At 41.8% G+C, this 18367-nt stretch overlaps 1 protein-coding gene across 3 annotated transcripts in view; it reads left to right on the top strand.

The window, feature by feature from the left end:
- Positions 1 to 18120, top strand: part of COMMD1 (copper metabolism domain containing 1) — a 245162-nt gene extending 227042 nt beyond the window's left edge. For all 3 annotated transcript variants that reach the window (XM_031008148.2, XM_004029294.5, XM_063696169.1), the window contains exon 3: positions 17893 to 18120. In XM_031008148.2, coding sequence (XP_030864008.1) covers positions 17893 to 18003 — 111 coding nt within the window. In that variant the 3' untranslated portion in view covers positions 18004 to 18120. The remainder of the gene's footprint in view (positions 1 to 17892) is intronic.
- Positions 18121 to 18367: the final 247 nt, after the last annotated feature.

Below are 18367 nucleotides of genomic sequence, written 5' to 3'. Positions count from 1 at the left end.
TGATGTCCAAGTAAGAAAGTCTGTTTCTTCCCTAGTTAGGACCTGACTACCTACTCTGTTTTGTAAAGGACGGAACTTTTAAACCAAGTTTATAGAATTGTGTGCGATTTTAAGTAAATGAGGTCTTACTTTCTTTTCCTCCCTAACTTAGATTAGAAGTATATCAAAGCCCTTAAAATCCATTGCATTTTCTGATAAAATCTTTCTGCCAAATATGACTGGAAGAATGTGCTTTGGGTTAGATGGGCAAATTCTGTCATTTTTACAGTTATTCAAAGTGCCTTACCTTCTGGCTTGATCTCTTCCTGTTTAACAGTTCTGTTCTAAGGATCAAATGAGATCATGCATGTGAAAGGGCTTTCTAAACTGGGAAGCACATTGTTAATGTGAGGGATGATTATTGCATTTGAACAAAGGCCCCAGCAACCCAAGTGATGTCAGAATTCAACTTTAGATAATAAAGCAACCTCCTATCTTCCTGTCTGTCTAACACCACCTCCAGAAGTTTGCATGAAGCTATTTGAGCTAGAGAGATTTGGTGACTAACTTCATGCAGTGACTGCAATCCTTTCTCCTAATCCCTCATCCCCATATTATTCTCTCTCAGGATGGTGTGCCAGATCCTGAGTTAGTCTTCAGGGCTAGACTTTGGGATATAGCATGGCAGGCAAGGCACTTAATAGGATCTAGTTGTGGGGTAGGAGAGATTTCTTTTGTGCCATTTTCTAATCCCCTTCCTCACAGGTTTTATCCTGGCAGTCCCTGTAAATTAAATTACATTTCAAAATCAAGTTCAATGAGGGTGAGGCCAGATATGGCTTCTGCCAAACTGGGCTGGCAGACCTGGGCAGATAGTTTTGGTCTGTTGTGTTTTTCTTATTTCTGGACTAAATACCAGAAATTATTATTTGTACCATGTGGGCAGCAAATCAGGAAATAGGTGTGAGATCATCACCATCAACCACAAACACTTACCAGATGCTTGATAAGCACAGGACCCTCTAAGCACTGGAGAGTATTTTGTTGCATCCCCCCAAAATTCATATGTGGAAATTCCAACTCCCAGTACCTCAGAATGTAACTGCATTTGGAGATAAACACATAAAGAGGCAGTTAAGTTACAATGAGACTGTGGGGCAGGGGGAGAGGGGCTCAAATCCAGAATGACTTGTGTCCTTACATACACACGCATAGAAAAGACACCAGCTGTACCTGCACACAAAGAAAAGGCCGTGAGAGAAGATAGCTGTCTACAAGCCAAGGAGAGGCCTCAGGAGAAACCACACCTGCTGACACCTTCATCTTGGACTTCTAGCCTCCAGATCTATGAGAAATAAAATTTCTGTTGCATGAGCCACCCAGTCTGTGATATTTTGCTGTGGCAACCCTAGCAAACTAATACAGAGAATAAGAGGCCACCTTGCCTCATATATAAACAGAGATATAAACAGATACGAAGAGCTTTTGCAGTGGGAAACCCAATAAAATTAATCCTCACAACCCATACAACTCCACCCCAGCCAAAAAAACAAAATCCAAAACTTTTTTCCCCCAAGTCAGCATTTTCTGAAATTGAAAGTCCTCTTATCCTTGGTCATTTCAACATTTGCCCTCCTTACATAGCTTTATTTGCTTTCTCTAGAGAAGGGTCAAGAGAAAGACTGCTTTCTAACTATGCCTATTTCTGCCTAATGGTGCTGTCATGAGTTAACTTAGAGAAACCACATTGAGAAGGCTGGGAATAGATAGATGGCAGAGTAAGTTGGTGATCCCTTTTGTTGGAGAAGAACTGCAATCCCAGAATTGGTTTGATTAGTACCACTTCTGCTTTCCTCCTCTGCCAAGGAGTTTCAAATTCATTGCTGATGCTGTGTTCCTGTTTTTGTGTTAGATGTATTATGATGTTTCCCTATCTTAATCTGTAGATTATCATCCTTAGAAAGAAAGTACTATTGCATATTTTGTTCGGCCTGTAGTGATGTGCAGATGTTCAGGCAACTCTGGATGACTTTGTTTATTTATTTATTTTATTATTATTCTTTTTCTTTTTTTATTTCATTTCAAGACAGGGTCTCACTCTGTTGGCCAAACTGGAGTACAGTGACCCGATCACAGCTCACTACAGCCTTGATCTCTGGGCTCAAGCAGTCTTCCTGCCTCACTCAGCCTCCTGAAGAGCTAGGATTACAGGTGTGCGCCACCACACTGGCTAATTTTTGTATTTTTAGTAGAGAATGGGTTTCACCATGTTGCCCAGGCTAGTCTTGAACTCCCCAGACTGAAGTGATACACCTACCTTGGCCTCCCAAAGTGCTGGGATTACAGACATGAGCCACTGCACCGAGCTGTGGGTTTTTTTTTTTTCTTCAATTCCTCTCTGTTTCTTTCATGTAAATATATTGTAGTTTGTTTATCAAATTTGTTTGCAAATGAGTTGTTGCAAATGGAATGAACCTCATCAGGAATGATGAGGGGCCCTAATCTGAACTTCAAACTAAAATCAACAACACTCTTTTTTTAATGTGCTAAGAGTTTTGTCATTTTGGTTTCTTTGAGATTTAAGTGAAATTTATTTCTCCTTCAGTGTGATCTGCCTTTCAGCTCTTCAGTGGTTTTCTTCAGGTATGCTGTCCATTGTCATACGGGAACTAGTTCTACTTAGCCAAAAATAAGATGATTTCCCACACATCAAGCCAGAACACCTAAAAATAATTTTTTAACCAAATTTCTTTCAGTCAAAGTTTTTCAAAATACAGAAAATTCTTTTTTCTTTTCTTTCCTTTTTTTTTTAGAGATGGAGTCTTGCCCTGTCACCGAGGCTGGAGTGCAGTGGCGCAAACACAGCTCACTGCAGTCTTGACCTGTGCTCAAGCAGCCCTCCTGCCTCAGCCTCCCAAGTAGCTGGGACTACAGGCATGTGCCACCATATCCAGCTAATTTTTGTTTTTGTTTTTTTTTTGTTTTTTTAGAGACAGGGTTTTTTCATGTTGCCCAGGCTGGTTGTGAACTCCTAAGCTCGGGCAATCTACACACCTTGGCCTCCCAAAGTGCTGAGATTACAGATATGAGCCACCACGCCCAGCAAAATACAGAAAATCTTAACAGGTAATCATTAAATCCTCCCTAAAGGCCAGGCACAATGGCTCACGCCTGTAATTCCAGCACTTTGGGAGGCCGAGGCAGGCAGATCACTTGAGTTCAGGAGTTCGAGACCAGCCTGGCCAACATGGTGAAACCCCATCTCTACTAAAAATACAAAAATTAACTGGGCGTGGTGGCATTTGCCTGTAATCCCAGCCACTTGGGAGGCTGAGGCAGGAGAATCACCTGAACCTGGGAGGTGGAGGTTGTAGTCAGCCAAGATCATGCCACTACACTCCAGCCTGGGCAACAGAGTGAGAGACTCTTTCTCAAAAAAAAAAAAAAAAAATTCCTGCCTAAAATGAAAAGTTGTAAAATGAACTAGGGTGTGATGTTTTGAGAAAACAGGACTGGGCGTGTTGGCTCATACCTGTAATCCCAACACTTTGGAGGCCAAGGTGGGTGGATCACTTGAGGTCAGGAGTTCGAGACCAGCCTGGACAACATGGTGAAACCCCATCTCTACTAAAAATACAAAAATTAGCCAGGCATGGTGGTGTGCACCTGTAATCCCAGCTACTTGGGAGGCTGAGGTAGGAGAATTGCTGGAACCGGGGAGGTGGAGGTTGTAGTGAGCTGAGATTGAGCCACTGCACTCCAGCCTGGGCAACAGGAGCGAGACTCCGTCTCAAAAAAAAAAAGAGAGAGAAAGAGAAAAAACATAGAAATTAGCCATTTGTTTATTTATTTATTTTGAGACAGGATCTCTGTCACCCAGGTTGGAGTGCAGTGGCACAATCACAGCTCACTGCAGCCTCTATCTCCCGGGCTCAGGTGATCCTCCCACCTCAGCCTCTTAACTAGCTAGGACTACAGGTACCCACCACCATGCCCAGCTAATTTTTTGTATTTTTTATAGAGATGGGGTTGCCATGTTGCCCAGGCTGGTCTCAAACTCCTGGGCTCAAGTGATCCGCCTACATAGGCCTCCCAAAGTGCTAGGAAATACAGGCGTGAGCCACCGCGCCTGGCCATATTTATTAATTTTGTACAGCCCTTTAATGCATGAGAAATTAGCCAGTTATTTAATTGCATTTAACTTTGAGTGTTTATATAACTTGGCTACATTTTATTTTATTTTGTTGGATGTTTCTAAAATCCCTTTGTAAATGCTTAAGTGCTGGCGCTTATGTAAATCAATACGGAATCAGGTATTTCTAATTAGTTCCCATTCTACCCTGTTAAATGTTTACCAGTTGGGTTTGAAAGTATCAAAACTCAGGAGTCAGATGTGAGTCAGGGGTTAGCCAGTGATAGGTTGAATCAAAGAGCTGGGAATTATGGGCTTCACATAATGAGGGAAAATCTCTAAGTTTCTTTCTTTTTTTTTGTCTAGTAGTGAAACAAAGATTGGTGGTACCTCTACCTTTTATTATCCACTGGCCTATAACAGGGAACAGGGTGTATGTCAGACTGCTTTGAAATCTCTAGGAGAAAAAGAATAGTGATTACTCTTGGTTTAGCTGTACATAATTCATCCAACCAAAGAACCACTCATTCTTGCAAGATCAAAACTGTTTTCTTCCTTTCAGAAACAAGGCAGGGTGGCCTGGGCCAAAATACATGTTCCTTTTGACCACATATTGGCAGGACGGGAATATCTATCTAGCTAAATTATGGCTCTAGCTTTTTTCTAACCAAGAAATCTCAAACCAAAAGAAGAACCTCTGGGTCCTATTCTTGGCACATTCCCACTTTCTCTCTTCTTGGAAATTTAAACAACTTTGAGTGGATAGTGTTTTTAGAATCTCATTGCCTTGTTAACGCACAGGCCCTGAGCCTGCAGATAAAAATGGAACCACAGCAGTAGGAGGGTATGTGTGTGTATGTGTAAATTCAGACTTTGGTTTTTATTGAGATTATCTTGCTAATGCCCCCTTTGTAAGGTTCCCTAGGTTTTCTTGATGTCTAGCAGCCTTGGTAACTGAGTGATTAGAAAGGCATGGAAGCCAGGTGTGTTGGCATGCACCTATAATCCCAGCTACTTGGGAGGCCAAGCCAGGGGGATTGCTTGACCCAAAGAATTCAAGACCAGCCTGGGCAACATACCAAGACCCCATCAGAAAAAAAATACTTTTTAAAAAGAAAGGCATGGGCCAGGCATGGTGGCTCACACCTGTAATCCCAGCACTTTGGGAGGCTGAGGCAGGCAGATCATGAGGTCAGGAGTTCAAGACCAGCCTGGCCAATATGGTGAAACCCCTTCTCTACTAAAAAATACAATAACTAGCTGGGTGTGGTGGTGCACACCTGTAGTACCAGCTACTTGGGAGGCTGAGGCAGGAGAATTGCTGGAACCCGGGAGGCAGAGGGTGTAGTGAGCCAAGATTGCACCACTGCACGCCAGCCTGGGCAACAAAGCAAGACATGTCAAAAAAAAATTTAAAAAAAAGAAAAAAAAGAACAGGAAGGAAGGAAGGAAAGAAGGAAGGAAAGAGAAAGGAAGGAAGGCATGGAGGGTATGGATCAGCGAATCTGAATAACTGAAAATATTTTACCTATGGATCTGTGTGTGTATCTTGTAGGAATTATAGAGTAAGGAGAAGGATTTGCCTTTGTTACTTTTCTGATTCTTTTATATCTTGTGCTTTGCAGGGTTTGGTCCTACACCCACTAGCCCCAGTCCCTCTTAATGCTTTAAGGCAGACTACATGGTTCATTCTTCCTGGGAGAAAATAAATCTCTTGATTTTTAAGTAATAGAAAGGTGTTAATGACCTCTCCTGGGAGTATTTATGTTTTTAAAACATAACCTAGGCTGAGGGCAGTAGTCCTGGTCATCAAAGGAAGGGAAATATTTGGGAATAAAAATATTTTTCTGCCTTAATTGCACCATAGGGTATGATTTTCCAAAGTGGTGTGAAGTCACAGTTAAAGTTCCTCCCAGCCAGGCACGGTGGCTCACACCTGTAATCCCAGCACTTTGGGAGGCCGAGGTGGGCAGATCACAAGGTCAGGAGTTTGAGACCAGCCTGGCCAACATGGTGAAACCCTGTCTCTATTAAAAATACAAAATTAGCTGGGTATGGTGGCACACACACCTGTAGTCCCAGCTACTTGGGAGGCTGAGGCAGGAGAATTGCTTGTACCTGGGAGGCGGAGGTTGCAGTGAGCTGAGATCGTGCCACTGCACTCCTGCCTGAGCAATGGAGCAAGACTCCGTCTCAATAAATAAATAAATAAATAAATAAAGTTCCTGCCAATAGTCCTAATCTCCTTTTCCAGAAAATGTTTTGCAGAGCTGCTGTGATATGGTCACATTAACCAGTTTAAGTTCACTTTATTTTTCCATCTTGTGGAAATATCTAAAAGATGGACCAACGCAGGTGGCAGAAGAGGAGCAGCAGAGGACCTGGATAATCTCTGAATAATTAAGATCTGATGTTATTTTATTTTAAAAATGCCTTTTGTTTGTTTGTTTGTTTTTGAGACAGAGTCTCACTCTGTCGCCCAGCCTGGAGTGTAGTGGTACCATCTCAGCTCACTGCAACCTCCGCCTCCTGGGTTCAAGTGATTCTTGTGCTTCAGCCACATGAGTAGCTGGGGTTACAGGTTTGTGCCACCAAGCCCGGCTAATTTTTGTATTTTTAGTGGAGATGGGGTTTTCCTATGTGAGCCAGGCTGGTCTCAAACTCCTGGCCTCAAGCAATCCACCTGCCTTGGCCTCCCAATTTTGCCATTTTATATTAAACCTGTGTGTGTCCCTTGGAAAGTTGATCACTTAGATTTGTTTAGCAGCCACTTACATCAGTGGTAGATCTGAAATTTCCTAGATACCAAATGTCTCTTTCTTCCTTGAGTTTCTAGTAAGCCATTTGAAAGTTCATGTTTCCTGTAAAGTTTATTTTTGAATACAAGAATTTATGGGAATGCAGGCTTTTTAATTTTTAAGCATTCTAACACTGTTATCAGGTTGTCGTCACAAAAATCCTTTGAAATGCCTGAATGACATCTCCAGGAAAATCACTAATTGTCCAGTGATGATTAATGTTTTTGTATTACACTAATACTGTAATACTTAGTCCTTTTCTAGGAGATTGTGAGAATATGGATAAACACTTCCTCTAGAAGATTCTGTGACTCTGAAAGCACCTGGTAGGTGCTGAGGCACTGCTCTGTTCATTTATTAGAGTAAATTCTGTTACTTCCTGCAGACTCTATCTTAGTCCCACATAGCTCTCATCACGATATGGGTATCTATTGAGTTTGGGGGTGAGTCATTTTAATTTAATTGCTCAGTAATTAAGTTGCAGTCCTAGACTGACTGATGTCAGTCCTTTTTCAGCCTCAGTAGGATGACTTGTGTTGTGATTTGCAGTATGATTTTTTTTCTCTTTTGTTAGCATGCTCTCTGAACATAGTAGATGTGGGACTTATTGGCCATTGTGTTTGAAATGAGGCTATGTCTAGATAAAAATGGTCTGAATAAGGACCATTGGTAGTAATAGTTATTGTTTAAAAAAAAAAACTTTGTCAAAGGCTAAAGAAAAAATATTATGTCACAAATTTTCTTTTTGTAAAGTATTGTTTTAAGATACAGCATAAACTATCCATTGTATAAGAACAGGTTATAGCAACAAGGCTATGTTTCAGTTGTCCAGGACTTTTGATGCAAATTCTCTCTTTTTTTTTAATTTTTATTTTAAGTTCTGGGGTACATGTGCAGTATGTGCAGGTTTGTTACATAGGTAAACGTGTGCCATGGTGGTTTGCTACCTATCAACCCATCACCTACATATTAAGCCCAGCATGCATTAGCTATTTTTCCTAATGCTCTCCTTCCCCCCACTTCACCCCCGACAGGCCCCAGTGAATGTTGTTCCCTCCCTGTGTCCATGTGTTCTCATTGTTCAGCTCCCACTTATAAGTGAGAACATGCGGTGTTTGGTTTTCTGTTGTTGGATTAGTTTGCTGAGGATAATGGCTTCGTTTTCTGTTCCTGCATTAGTTTGCTGAAGATAATGGCTTTGAGCTCCATCTGTGTACCCTGCAAAGGACATGATCTTATTCCTTTTTATGACTGCATAGTATCCCATGGTGTGTATGTACCACATTTTCTTTATCCAGCCTATCATTGATGGGCATTTGGGTTGATTCCATGTCTTTGCTATTGTGAGTAGTGCTGCAGTGAACATATATGTGCATGTATCTTTTTAATAGAATGATTTATATTCCTTTGGGTATATACCCAGTAAGGGGATTGCTGGGTCAAATGGTATTTCTGGTTCTAGATCTTTGATGAATCGCCACACCGTCTTCCACAATGGTTGGACTAATTTTACATTCCCACCAACAGTGTAAAAGCATTCCTATTTCTCCACAACCTTACTAGCATCTGTTGTTTCTTAACTTCTTAATAATTGCCATTCTGACTGGCATGAGATGTTATCTCATTGTGGTTTTGATTTGCATTTCTCTAATGATCAGTGACATTGAGCTTTTTCACATTTGTTGGCTGCATGAATGTCTTCTTTTGAGAAGTGTCTGTTCATGTCCTTTGCCCACTTTTTAATGGGTTTTTTATTGTAAATTTAAGTTCCTTGTAGATTCTAGATATTAGACCTTTGTCAGATGGATAGGTGGCAAAAATTTTCTCCAACTCTGTAGGTTGCCTGTTTGCTGTGGTGATAGTTTCTTTTATGAGAGCCATTCATGACAAACCCACAGCCAATATCATACTGAATGGGCAAAAGCTGGAAGCATTCCCCTTGAAAACTGGCATAAGACAGGGATGCCCTCTCCCACCATTCCTATTCAACATAGTGTTGGAAGTTCTGGCCAGGGCAAGCAGGCAAGAGAAAGAAATAAAGGTATTCAAATAGGAAGAGAGGAAGTCAAATTGTCTTGGTTTGCAGATGACATGATCCTATATCTAGAAAACCCTATCATCCCAGCCCAAAAGCTTCTTAAGCTGAAGCAACTTCAGCAAAGTCTCAGGATACAAAATCAGTGTGCAAAAGTCACAAGCATTCCTGTACACCAACAACAGGCAAGCAGAAAGCCAAGTCATGAATGAACTCCCATTCACAATTGCTACAAAGAGAATAAAATACCTAAGAGTACAGCTAACAAGGGAAATGAAGGACCTCTTCAAAGAGAACTACAGACCACTGCTCAAGGAAATCAGAGAGGACACAAACAAATGGAAAAACATTCCATGCTCATGGATAGGAAGAATCAATATTGCGAAAATGGCCATACTGCCCAAAGTAATTTATAGATTCAGTGCTATTGCTGTTAAACTACTATTGACATTCTTCATGGAATTAGAAGAAAGTATTTTAAAATTCACATGGAACCAAAAAAGAGTTCGCATAACCAAGACAATCCTAAGCAAAAAGAACAAAGCCGAAGACATCATGCTACCAGACTTCAAACTATACTACAAGGCCACAATAACCAAAACAGCATGGTACTGACACAAGAACAGACTCATAGATGAATGGAACAGAATAGAGAACCCAGAAATAAGACTGCACATCTACAACCATCTGATCCTCAACAAACCTGACAAAAACAAGCAATGGGGAAAGGATTCCCTATTTAATAAATGGTGCTGGGAGAACTGGCTAGCCATATGCAGAAAATTGAAACTGAACCCCTTCCTCACGCCTTATATAAAAATTAACTCAAGATGAGGCCAGGGGGCCGGGCATAGTGGCTCACGTCTGTAATCCCAACACTTTGGGAGGCTGAGGCAGACAGATCATTTGAGGTCAGGAGTTTGAGACCATCCTGACCAACATGGTGAAACCCCATCACTACTAAAAATACAAAAAAATTAGGCATGGTGGCACATGCCTGTAGTCCCAGCTACTCAGGAGGCTGAGGCAGGAGAATTGCTTGAACCCAGGAGACAGAGGTTGCAGTGAGCCAAGATCGTGCCACTGCACTTCAGCCTGGGAGACAAAGCGAGACTCTATCTCAAAAAAAAAAAAAAAAAGATGAGGTTGGGCATGGTGGCTCATGCCTGTAATCCCAGCACTTTGGGAGGCTGAGGCAGGTGGATCATTTGAGATCAGAAATTCAAGACTAGCCTGGCCAAAATGGTGAAACCCTATCTCTACTAGAAATGCAAAAATTAGCCAGGCATGTTGGCATGCGCCTGTAGTCCCAGCTACTTGGGAGGCTAAGGCATGAGAATTGCTTGAACACAGCAGGCAGAGGTTGCTGTGAGCTGAGATGGCACCTCTTCACTCCAGCCTGGGCGACAGTGTGAGACTCTGTCTAAAAAAAAGAAAAAAAAAAACTCAAGATGAATTAAAGACTTAAATGTAAAACCCAAAACTGTAAAAACCCTAGAAGAAAATCTAGGCAGTACCATTCAGGGCATGGTCATGGGCAAAGATTTCATGACGAAATCACCAAAAGCAATTGAAACGAAAGCAAAAATTGACAAACGGGATCTAATTAAAGAGCAAATTCTTAATGAAATCTCATCTTAGTTGTTGATGTTGTTGTTCTTCCTCCTCCTTCTCCTACTCTTCTGCCTACCTCCCTCCCTCCCTCCTTCCCTTCCTTGCATTCTTAAGATATCAAAGTGCTACCATATAAGATATTTCAAGACCGGGCACGGTGGCTCACGCCCGTAATCCCAACACTTTGGGAAGCCAAGGCAGGTGGATCACGAAGTCAGGAGATTGAGACCATCCTGGCTAACATAGTGAAACCCCATCTTTACTAAAAATACAAAAAATTAGCTGGGCATGGTGGCACACGCCTGTAGTCCCAGCTACTTGGGAGGCTGAGGCAGGTGAATCGCTTGAACCTGGGAGGCAGAGGATGCAGTGAGCCGAGATCACGCCACTGCACTCCAGCCTGGGCAACAGAGCGAAACTCCGTCTAAAAAAAAAAAAAAAAAAAAAAAAAAAATCAGTATCAAATGGTAATAGAAAATATCAAATATTGGTTCTAGCTTATCCTATTATTTAATACTTGGAGGGCAACCTTCTTACCAACCTAGGCATGATGACAGTCCTTGCTCTGCTGAACCTTGGAGTTTGTATTTGGTGATTCTATGCTTCGGCAGTCTGAAGAGACTTAGCTTTATGTGTGTACTGTTGGCTTTGTGAACCAGAAGAAATAGTGATTGAGACCAGTAAATAAAATAGGAAATGAAGAAACGATACCCTACATAGAAAATATTGGAAATATCAGAAGAATTAATATAATAACCTCTCTCTCCTCTTGCCTGAACCCAACTGTAAGGAGTGACACAATTTTTTGAGAACAGCCCCACAGGACATGGAATAAGACAGAGAAGGGAAGATAATGAATAGGAAAGGACAAATGGAAAATAATCAGCACAGTTTTCAGGAAAATATAAAATTTTAATTGGGGCCAGTGGTTCCTTAGGAAGGAAGTTGGGTGATCTTTTGCTACAGAGAAGCTATTTCTGGGATTCCAGGTCTCTTGAAGTAAAGGAGCAGTATCAATGATAATTGTGAGAAAGCCACAGAAGTGTGGGAATGAGTGGTGAACACAGGTTTACTTATGAAGATGTTTTGAACTTCTCTGGCAGGCAATGTTCAGTGCTACTGGGTTTCTTATTTATTATTTAATTGCCCTTCAAGGAGCCATTGCCAATTTTAATGTCTGCCATATGTGTTCATTCTTGAGTGCTTGCTCTCCCTCTTCCTCTTTCTCTCTTTCTCTCCCCTCCTTCCGCTGTGGTTAAACACAGAAGACAGTTGCAGAGTTGTGGGTCAAAGGGTTATTTTAAGCATGTGAAAGGACAGCCCAAACAGAGGATAGGCTTTATGGCCAAAGTTTGTGCTCAATAAAGAGTCCCTTTGAGCCGGGCGCCGTGGCTTACGCCTGTAATCCCAGCACTTTGGGAGGCCGAGGCGGGTGGATCACGAGGTCAGGAGATCGAGATCATCCTGGCTAACACGGTGAAACCCCGTCTCTACTAAAAATATAAAAAATTAGCCGGGCGTGGTGGTGGGTGCCTGTAGTCCCAGCTATTCAGGAGGCTGAGGCAGGAGAATGGCGTGAACCCGGGAGGCGGAGCTTGCAATGAGCCGAGATCGCGCCAGTGAGCGAGACTCTGTCTCAAAAAAAAACAAAACAAACAAACAAAAAAAAACAAGAGTCCCTTTGTGTCAACAAATGAAATTAAAAGAAAAATCTGGGGTAATAAGCTTTATGAAACATAGCCAGCTTTGTGTGACTTTTTTTTCTTTTTTTTTTTTTTTTCTTTTTTGAGATGGAGTCTCAATCTGTCGCCCAGGCTGGAGTGCAGTGGCGCAGTCTTGGCTCACTGCAACCTCCCTCTCCCAGGTTCAAGTGATTCTCCTGCGTCAGCCTCCCAAGTAGCTGGGATTACAGGTGCACACCTATGTGGCCTTTTTGAATCAGTATTGGTTAGTGAAATTCTAAGGCATCCTTTCCCACTCTCACCCTCCATCCCCCAAATTTATCATTTTTAAAAGAAAACACAAGACATTAGAGCCAACATTGCCAATGTTGTATTATAATCCTAAATATGATCCATAAATTAGAGGATAAAGCGTTGTGAAAATTTTGCATGGGAAGTAGTATTACTGTAGAAAATATATTATAGGACTGTTGTTTTATTTTATGTTGATTTTGTTCTAAATGGTTCTATTCAAGTATTTAATATGTGATAAGTCTTTTATTTTCTAGTTTAAGCATTTTGTCACTGTAGTATTGTTTTGCAGAAGAATTGCTCAGAACCTAGTTAAGGAGGTTTTTAAAATGGACAATAATACTCAAAGAGGTTATTTAGTGTGTAGATGGATAAAACCAAACATTTGCTTACTAACAGCCTTCAGTTATTCTGTAAACTAATAATCAATTATGCTCTCTAACCTTGCTAGGAAGTGAGTTAAAGCTAAAGCATTAAAGATTTAGGCTTGACCAGTAAGTTTCCTGAGGAGTGTTGAGTGGTTACCAGGGAAGGAGTTCATTAGGAATATGTGAGATGGCCTTGTCAGGAGGTGTTAGAGCTGGCTCGGTTTTTTTGTTGGTTTGGAGAAGGAATCCTCTCAAGGATTTTGTCATAGGATTTTGTGACTTTTTAACATTTGCACTTGGAGAGACAAAAATTTGAATATTTTGCCTTTGCTTTCCATTGTAATTTGGAATGGCTATTTAAACCGTTGAGTTTAATACACTGCTGTACTCCCCAGATCACAAAGTACATGTTCTTGACAATGATGTGCTTGCTTATCTGCTAGCCACATTCTGACTCTACTCCATACTGCATCCTTTACTGAAAAGAAGCTAGTTTGATTCTTGACTCAGATACTTAAATACAGGAATTTTAGTCTTGTCATCTCTTATTTTTATCACCAGGTAAGCCCAAGATGACCATGAAAACAGTAACAAGTGTTTCAGATTGCTCTTGTACCTTCTGCCTCTGGCTTGATAAGCATCACATCTGCCTGCCTGCCTTCCTTTCTTTTCTTTTTCCTTTTCCTTTCCCTTTCCCTTTCCCTTCTTTTCTTGGGACAGGGTCTTACTCTATTGCCAAGGCTAGAGTCCAGTGGCATGATCTTGGCTCACTGCAACCTTGACCTCCCAGGCTCAAGCAATCCTTCCGCCTCAGCCTCCTAAGTAGCTGGGACTACAGGCACATGCCACCATGCCCAGCTTATTTTTATACTTTTTTTAGAGATGGGGTTTCGCCATGTTGCCCAGGCTGGTCTGAAACTCCTGGGCTCAAGCAATTCACCTGCCTCAGCCTCCCAAAGTGCTGGGATTACAGGCATGAGCCACCACCCCTAGCCCACATCTGCATTTCTAAATACATACACACACACACACACACACACACACACACACTTTTTTTTTTTTTTTTAGACAGTCTTGCTCTGTTGCCCAGGCTGGAGTGCAATAGCGTGATCTTGGCTCACTGCAACCTCTGCCTCCTGGGTTCAAGCAATTCTCCTGCCTCAGCCTCCTGAGTAGCTGGGATTACAGGTGCCCACCACCAAGCCTGGCTAATTTTTGTATTTTTAATAAAGACGGGGTTTCACCATGTTGGTCAGGCTAGTCTCAAACTCCTGACCTCCTGATCTGCCCGCCTTGGCTTCCCAAAGTGCTGGGATTACAGGCATGAGCCACCACACCCGGCCTGGACTTCTTTATTTAGCCTACTCTTTCTCTAGTATTTGGCATCCCTCAAAAATAAACTGAGCTTCATTCATACATAGAGGTCCAATCACAAATGAGTCCTGAAACCTACAACAAACTAATGATCCCTTAGAAAAGATCCTGGCTATTTTTGAACATGCCTTACTCAGTTGCTCCTATCTCTATGAATATTGTTCCTGGTAATTTCTTTGCCTATACATAGAAAACCAGGTTATTTATTACTGTAACTTACTTTCACTGAGGTGAAATATAGGCTACATCATCTTTTTTATCAATGTCCTTAATATATATGTTAGTTACTGGTAATCACTAATTTCTAGACCATTGTATCCAAGGCCAGATGTTTTAAAAATTGTTTTAGGTCAGACACAGTGGCTCACGCCTGTAATCCCAGCTCTTTGAAGGCCAAGGCAGGCAGATCACTTGAGGTCAGGAGTTCGAGACCAGCCTGGCCAACGTGACAACACCCTGTCTCTATTGAAAAAAAATACAAAAATTAGCCAGGCGTGGTAGTGCACGCCTGTAATCCCAGCCACTCAGGAGGCTGAGGCAGGAGAATTGCTTGAACCTGGGAGGCAAAGGTTGCAGATTGGGCCACTGTACTCCAACCTGGGCGACAGAGCGAGACTCTTGTCTCAAAAAAAAAAAAAAAATTGTTTTAAAGTCAAACTAAAGCCCTCAATAAAACTGAATGAAGAACAGGCTTTCACATCTGAGACCTCTTCTGAATTTTGCCAACTGAACTGCCTGATTTGTCATAAATCTGCTTTTCTTTCCAAAAGGAGATAACCCCTCCTACAGCTTGAACACTTAATTAGTATTCTTTCTTTGTTTAAACTTGTTTTTTGCTTTGGACTAAATGAAAACTTGGCAAAGTTTCTAAGCTCACATATGAGACTGCACTTCTCTCCTATCCAAATACATGTTTGAGGACAGGACTCCTGTAGGCAAGGAGAGCTGCCTTCCCTGTCTGTGGAAGCCTTTCACCCAAGAGGCCCCTTCTTTCCCTTTGTACTTATTTCTCCTTGGGAGATGTTCACTGTCACCAGTGTAGACTCAGCTTAGCAGCTTAGCAACAGCAAAACCAACTCCTGAATGTTCTTTTGGCTGATGGCAAAGTGACAGCCTCCTTCTGAAGAAGCTTGTTGGCCTGCCTTTAACTACAACTTTGGAGATGGGGGTAGGAAATGCCATAGTATCGTAGGGGACGAAAAAGTTTTTCTCTGCCTTCTTAGGTTCATGTATAAGGCCTGCAAATTAAACTGACAAAAGATTCACAGGAGAAAAAAAATTACAAATTTTGCTGATGGTAAGTATTTTTAATTTTATATGCACACAAGCTTAACAGAAAAAAAAAAAGAAAGAAAATCCAAAGAGGCAGTTAGACTTGAAAGCTTGCATACCATTTTAACAAAGGATGATAAATTGTGGAGAGAAGTGACTAGACATAGGAAGAAGGGTTTGGTCTTCTAAAGGTGGTAAATTATGGGAATTAAGTATATGGTGAATCTAATACTAGATAAGAGTTATTTTACTAAGGTTTGGGCAGACTCATCATGGTGTCAGCTTTCCATCTTTTTCATGCCCATAAAACTTCCCCAGAGAGGGATTTATGGCAGTTCTCATCCTCTCTTTTTTTTTGAGACAAGGTCTCACCAAGGTTGCTAGGCTCACTCCACCTCTTGGGTTCAAGCAATCCTCCCACCTCAGCCTTCCAAGTAGCTAGGACTACAGGTGCGCACCACCATGTCTGGCTTTTTTAAATTTTTTATTTTTTATTTTTAGAGATAGAGTTTCATTATTATTGCCCAGGCTGGTATTGAACTCCTGGCTTCAAGTGATCCTCCTGCGTCAGCCTCCCAAAGTGCTGGGGTTACAGGCATGAGCCACCATGCCTGGCCTGGCAGTTCTCATTTTTTAGAAGTTTCTGCTCTTGGCCAGATAAGGGAAACTCCAAGACTTATTTTTCCATCTGTTGAGTCTCAATTGCCTTCAGCACAAAGTAACCTATATGCCAAAGTGGCAAAGTTGGGGCTGGTATATTCTGATACTTTTCAGTAGTTAGACAGGAAAATACAGAGAAAAGAACATTGACTTAGTGACTGTCATCAACAGAGGGACATTAATTAGCCACATCATTTAACATGCCTGGGGCTTAATTTAATTATCTAGAAAACAAGGCAATTGGATTATATGCTCTGTAAGGATGCATACTGCTCTAAATTACTTGATTATTGTTCTGAAGGATTTTGAATGTAGTTGCTCTTAGATACATAAAATTTATCCTTGTCTCTCAAGATAATGCAGATGTAGAATTTGTCCGGTGTGCATGAAATTCCTGCTACCATAACTCAGAGATCTTATGACTGGGCAACATATTGATCCTCCCCCTACCCCCCTCTCTACAAAAAAAAAAAAAATTTTTTTTTTTTTAGTTAGCTGGGCATGGTTGCATACCTGTAGTCCTAGCTACTCAGGAGGCTGAGGTGGGAGGATCACTTTAGCCCAGGAGTTTGAGGCTACAGTGAGCTATGATCATGCCACTGCACTCCAGCCTGGAAACAGAGGGAGAAAAAAAATCTTATTTTTTGATATCTACCATCTACCTAACCTAGGATTGATTGACCAATCCTAACAGTGATTGAAGGGAATGTATTTAAGGGAGCTGTGAGGAGGGTTGGCTTGCAGCAAGTGGAAGGACCCCAGAAATGTTTGTTGCTATTTCAAGATCTGGTTATCTTTCAGTTATCTGGCTCATGTTTCCCAAGCAACTTGTCACAATTTCTGGCGTAACCACTAAATCCAAGTTAGATCACTTCCCAGACTAACTCAGAGTCCATCAGAGTCAGTCAAAATTCTCCTTTCATTTTTGTAATCCAAGGTGCTGTGGAGGCAGTATGGACTTTGGCGTCATCCAGAGCTGAGAGTTCCCACAGTCTGATTCTGCCTTTATATGGTATTTATTTTTGATACAGGTTAACCTCTTTGTGCCTCAGGGTCCTCATTTTTAAAACAGCACTACTCAAGTTCTTACCTTAAAAATTATTAGAGGATCCAATGAGATGACAAAGAGGAAGAGCTTCTCATATGCCTCCTAGTGAGAACATCTGACATTTGTACGCCTCTTATTTATCAATATGAAACACCGTCATAAAAGCACTTTTTTTTTGAGATGGAGTCTCACTCTCTCCCCCAGGCTGGAGTGCAGTGGCCCGATCTCGGCTCACTGCAAGCTCCGACTTTCGGGTTCACGCCATTCTCCTGCCTCAGCCTCCTGAGTAGCTGGGACTCACAGGTGCCCGCAACTGCGCCTGGCTAATTTTTTATATTTTTAGTAGAGACGGGGTTTCACTGTGTTAGCCAGGATGGTCTCGATCTCCTGACCTTGTGATCTGCCTGCCTCGGCCTCCCAAAGTGCTGGGATTACAGGTGTGAGCCACTGCACCCGGCATAAAAGCACTTTTATTTAGGGCATTATGTGGATATGCTTTGCTGGGTAAAATATCACTTCGATATTAAGGTCTGAGCTGGGCTTGCTGGATTGGGACCCTGGGTATTTTGAGTTTGGTCATGCCAGATGGCCTTGGCTATCTTGTGGTTTCCCTCTAAAATATCCTTTTATGTTTTCCAGGAATCTGAATTTCTGTGTTTGGAATTTGATGAAGTCAAAGTCAACCAAATTCTGAAGACGCTGTCAGAGGTAGAAGAAAGTATCAGCACACTGATCAGCCAGCCTAACTGAAGATGATGTATGAAGGAGTTGGAGTTGTTGAAACCAAGGTGTCCATGATCCCTCCCCACTGACCTTTTCTAAGAAAATTCTTGTGCCCGCATTGGTATTAAATCCTCGCATTCAGTCTTCCTGCCTCTACTTGCTCAGATTTCTTTTTTTCTAGCTTTCATTTAGTCTTACAGTTGTTCCAGTGCAGAGGTTCTCACCCTTCAGTGTGCATAAATGTTATAAGGGGTACTTGTAAAAGCATTCACTTTTTTGTTGTTATTATTAAATTCGGAGTGTTGCTCTGTTGCCCAGGCTGGAGTGCAGTGGTGCAGTCATGGCTCACTGCAGCCTCAAGCTCCTGGACTCAAGCGAGCCTCCCACCTCA

This window comes from Gorilla gorilla, chromosome 12 (assembly GCF_029281585.2).
Source record: "Gorilla gorilla gorilla isolate KB3781 chromosome 12, NHGRI_mGorGor1-v2.1_pri, whole genome shotgun sequence".
In the NCBI taxonomy this organism is placed as follows: domain Eukaryota; kingdom Metazoa; phylum Chordata; class Mammalia; order Primates; family Hominidae; genus Gorilla; species Gorilla gorilla.
The sequence above is the reverse complement of the archived record's forward strand: the minus strand, read 5'-3'. Positions and strand labels throughout refer to the sequence as shown.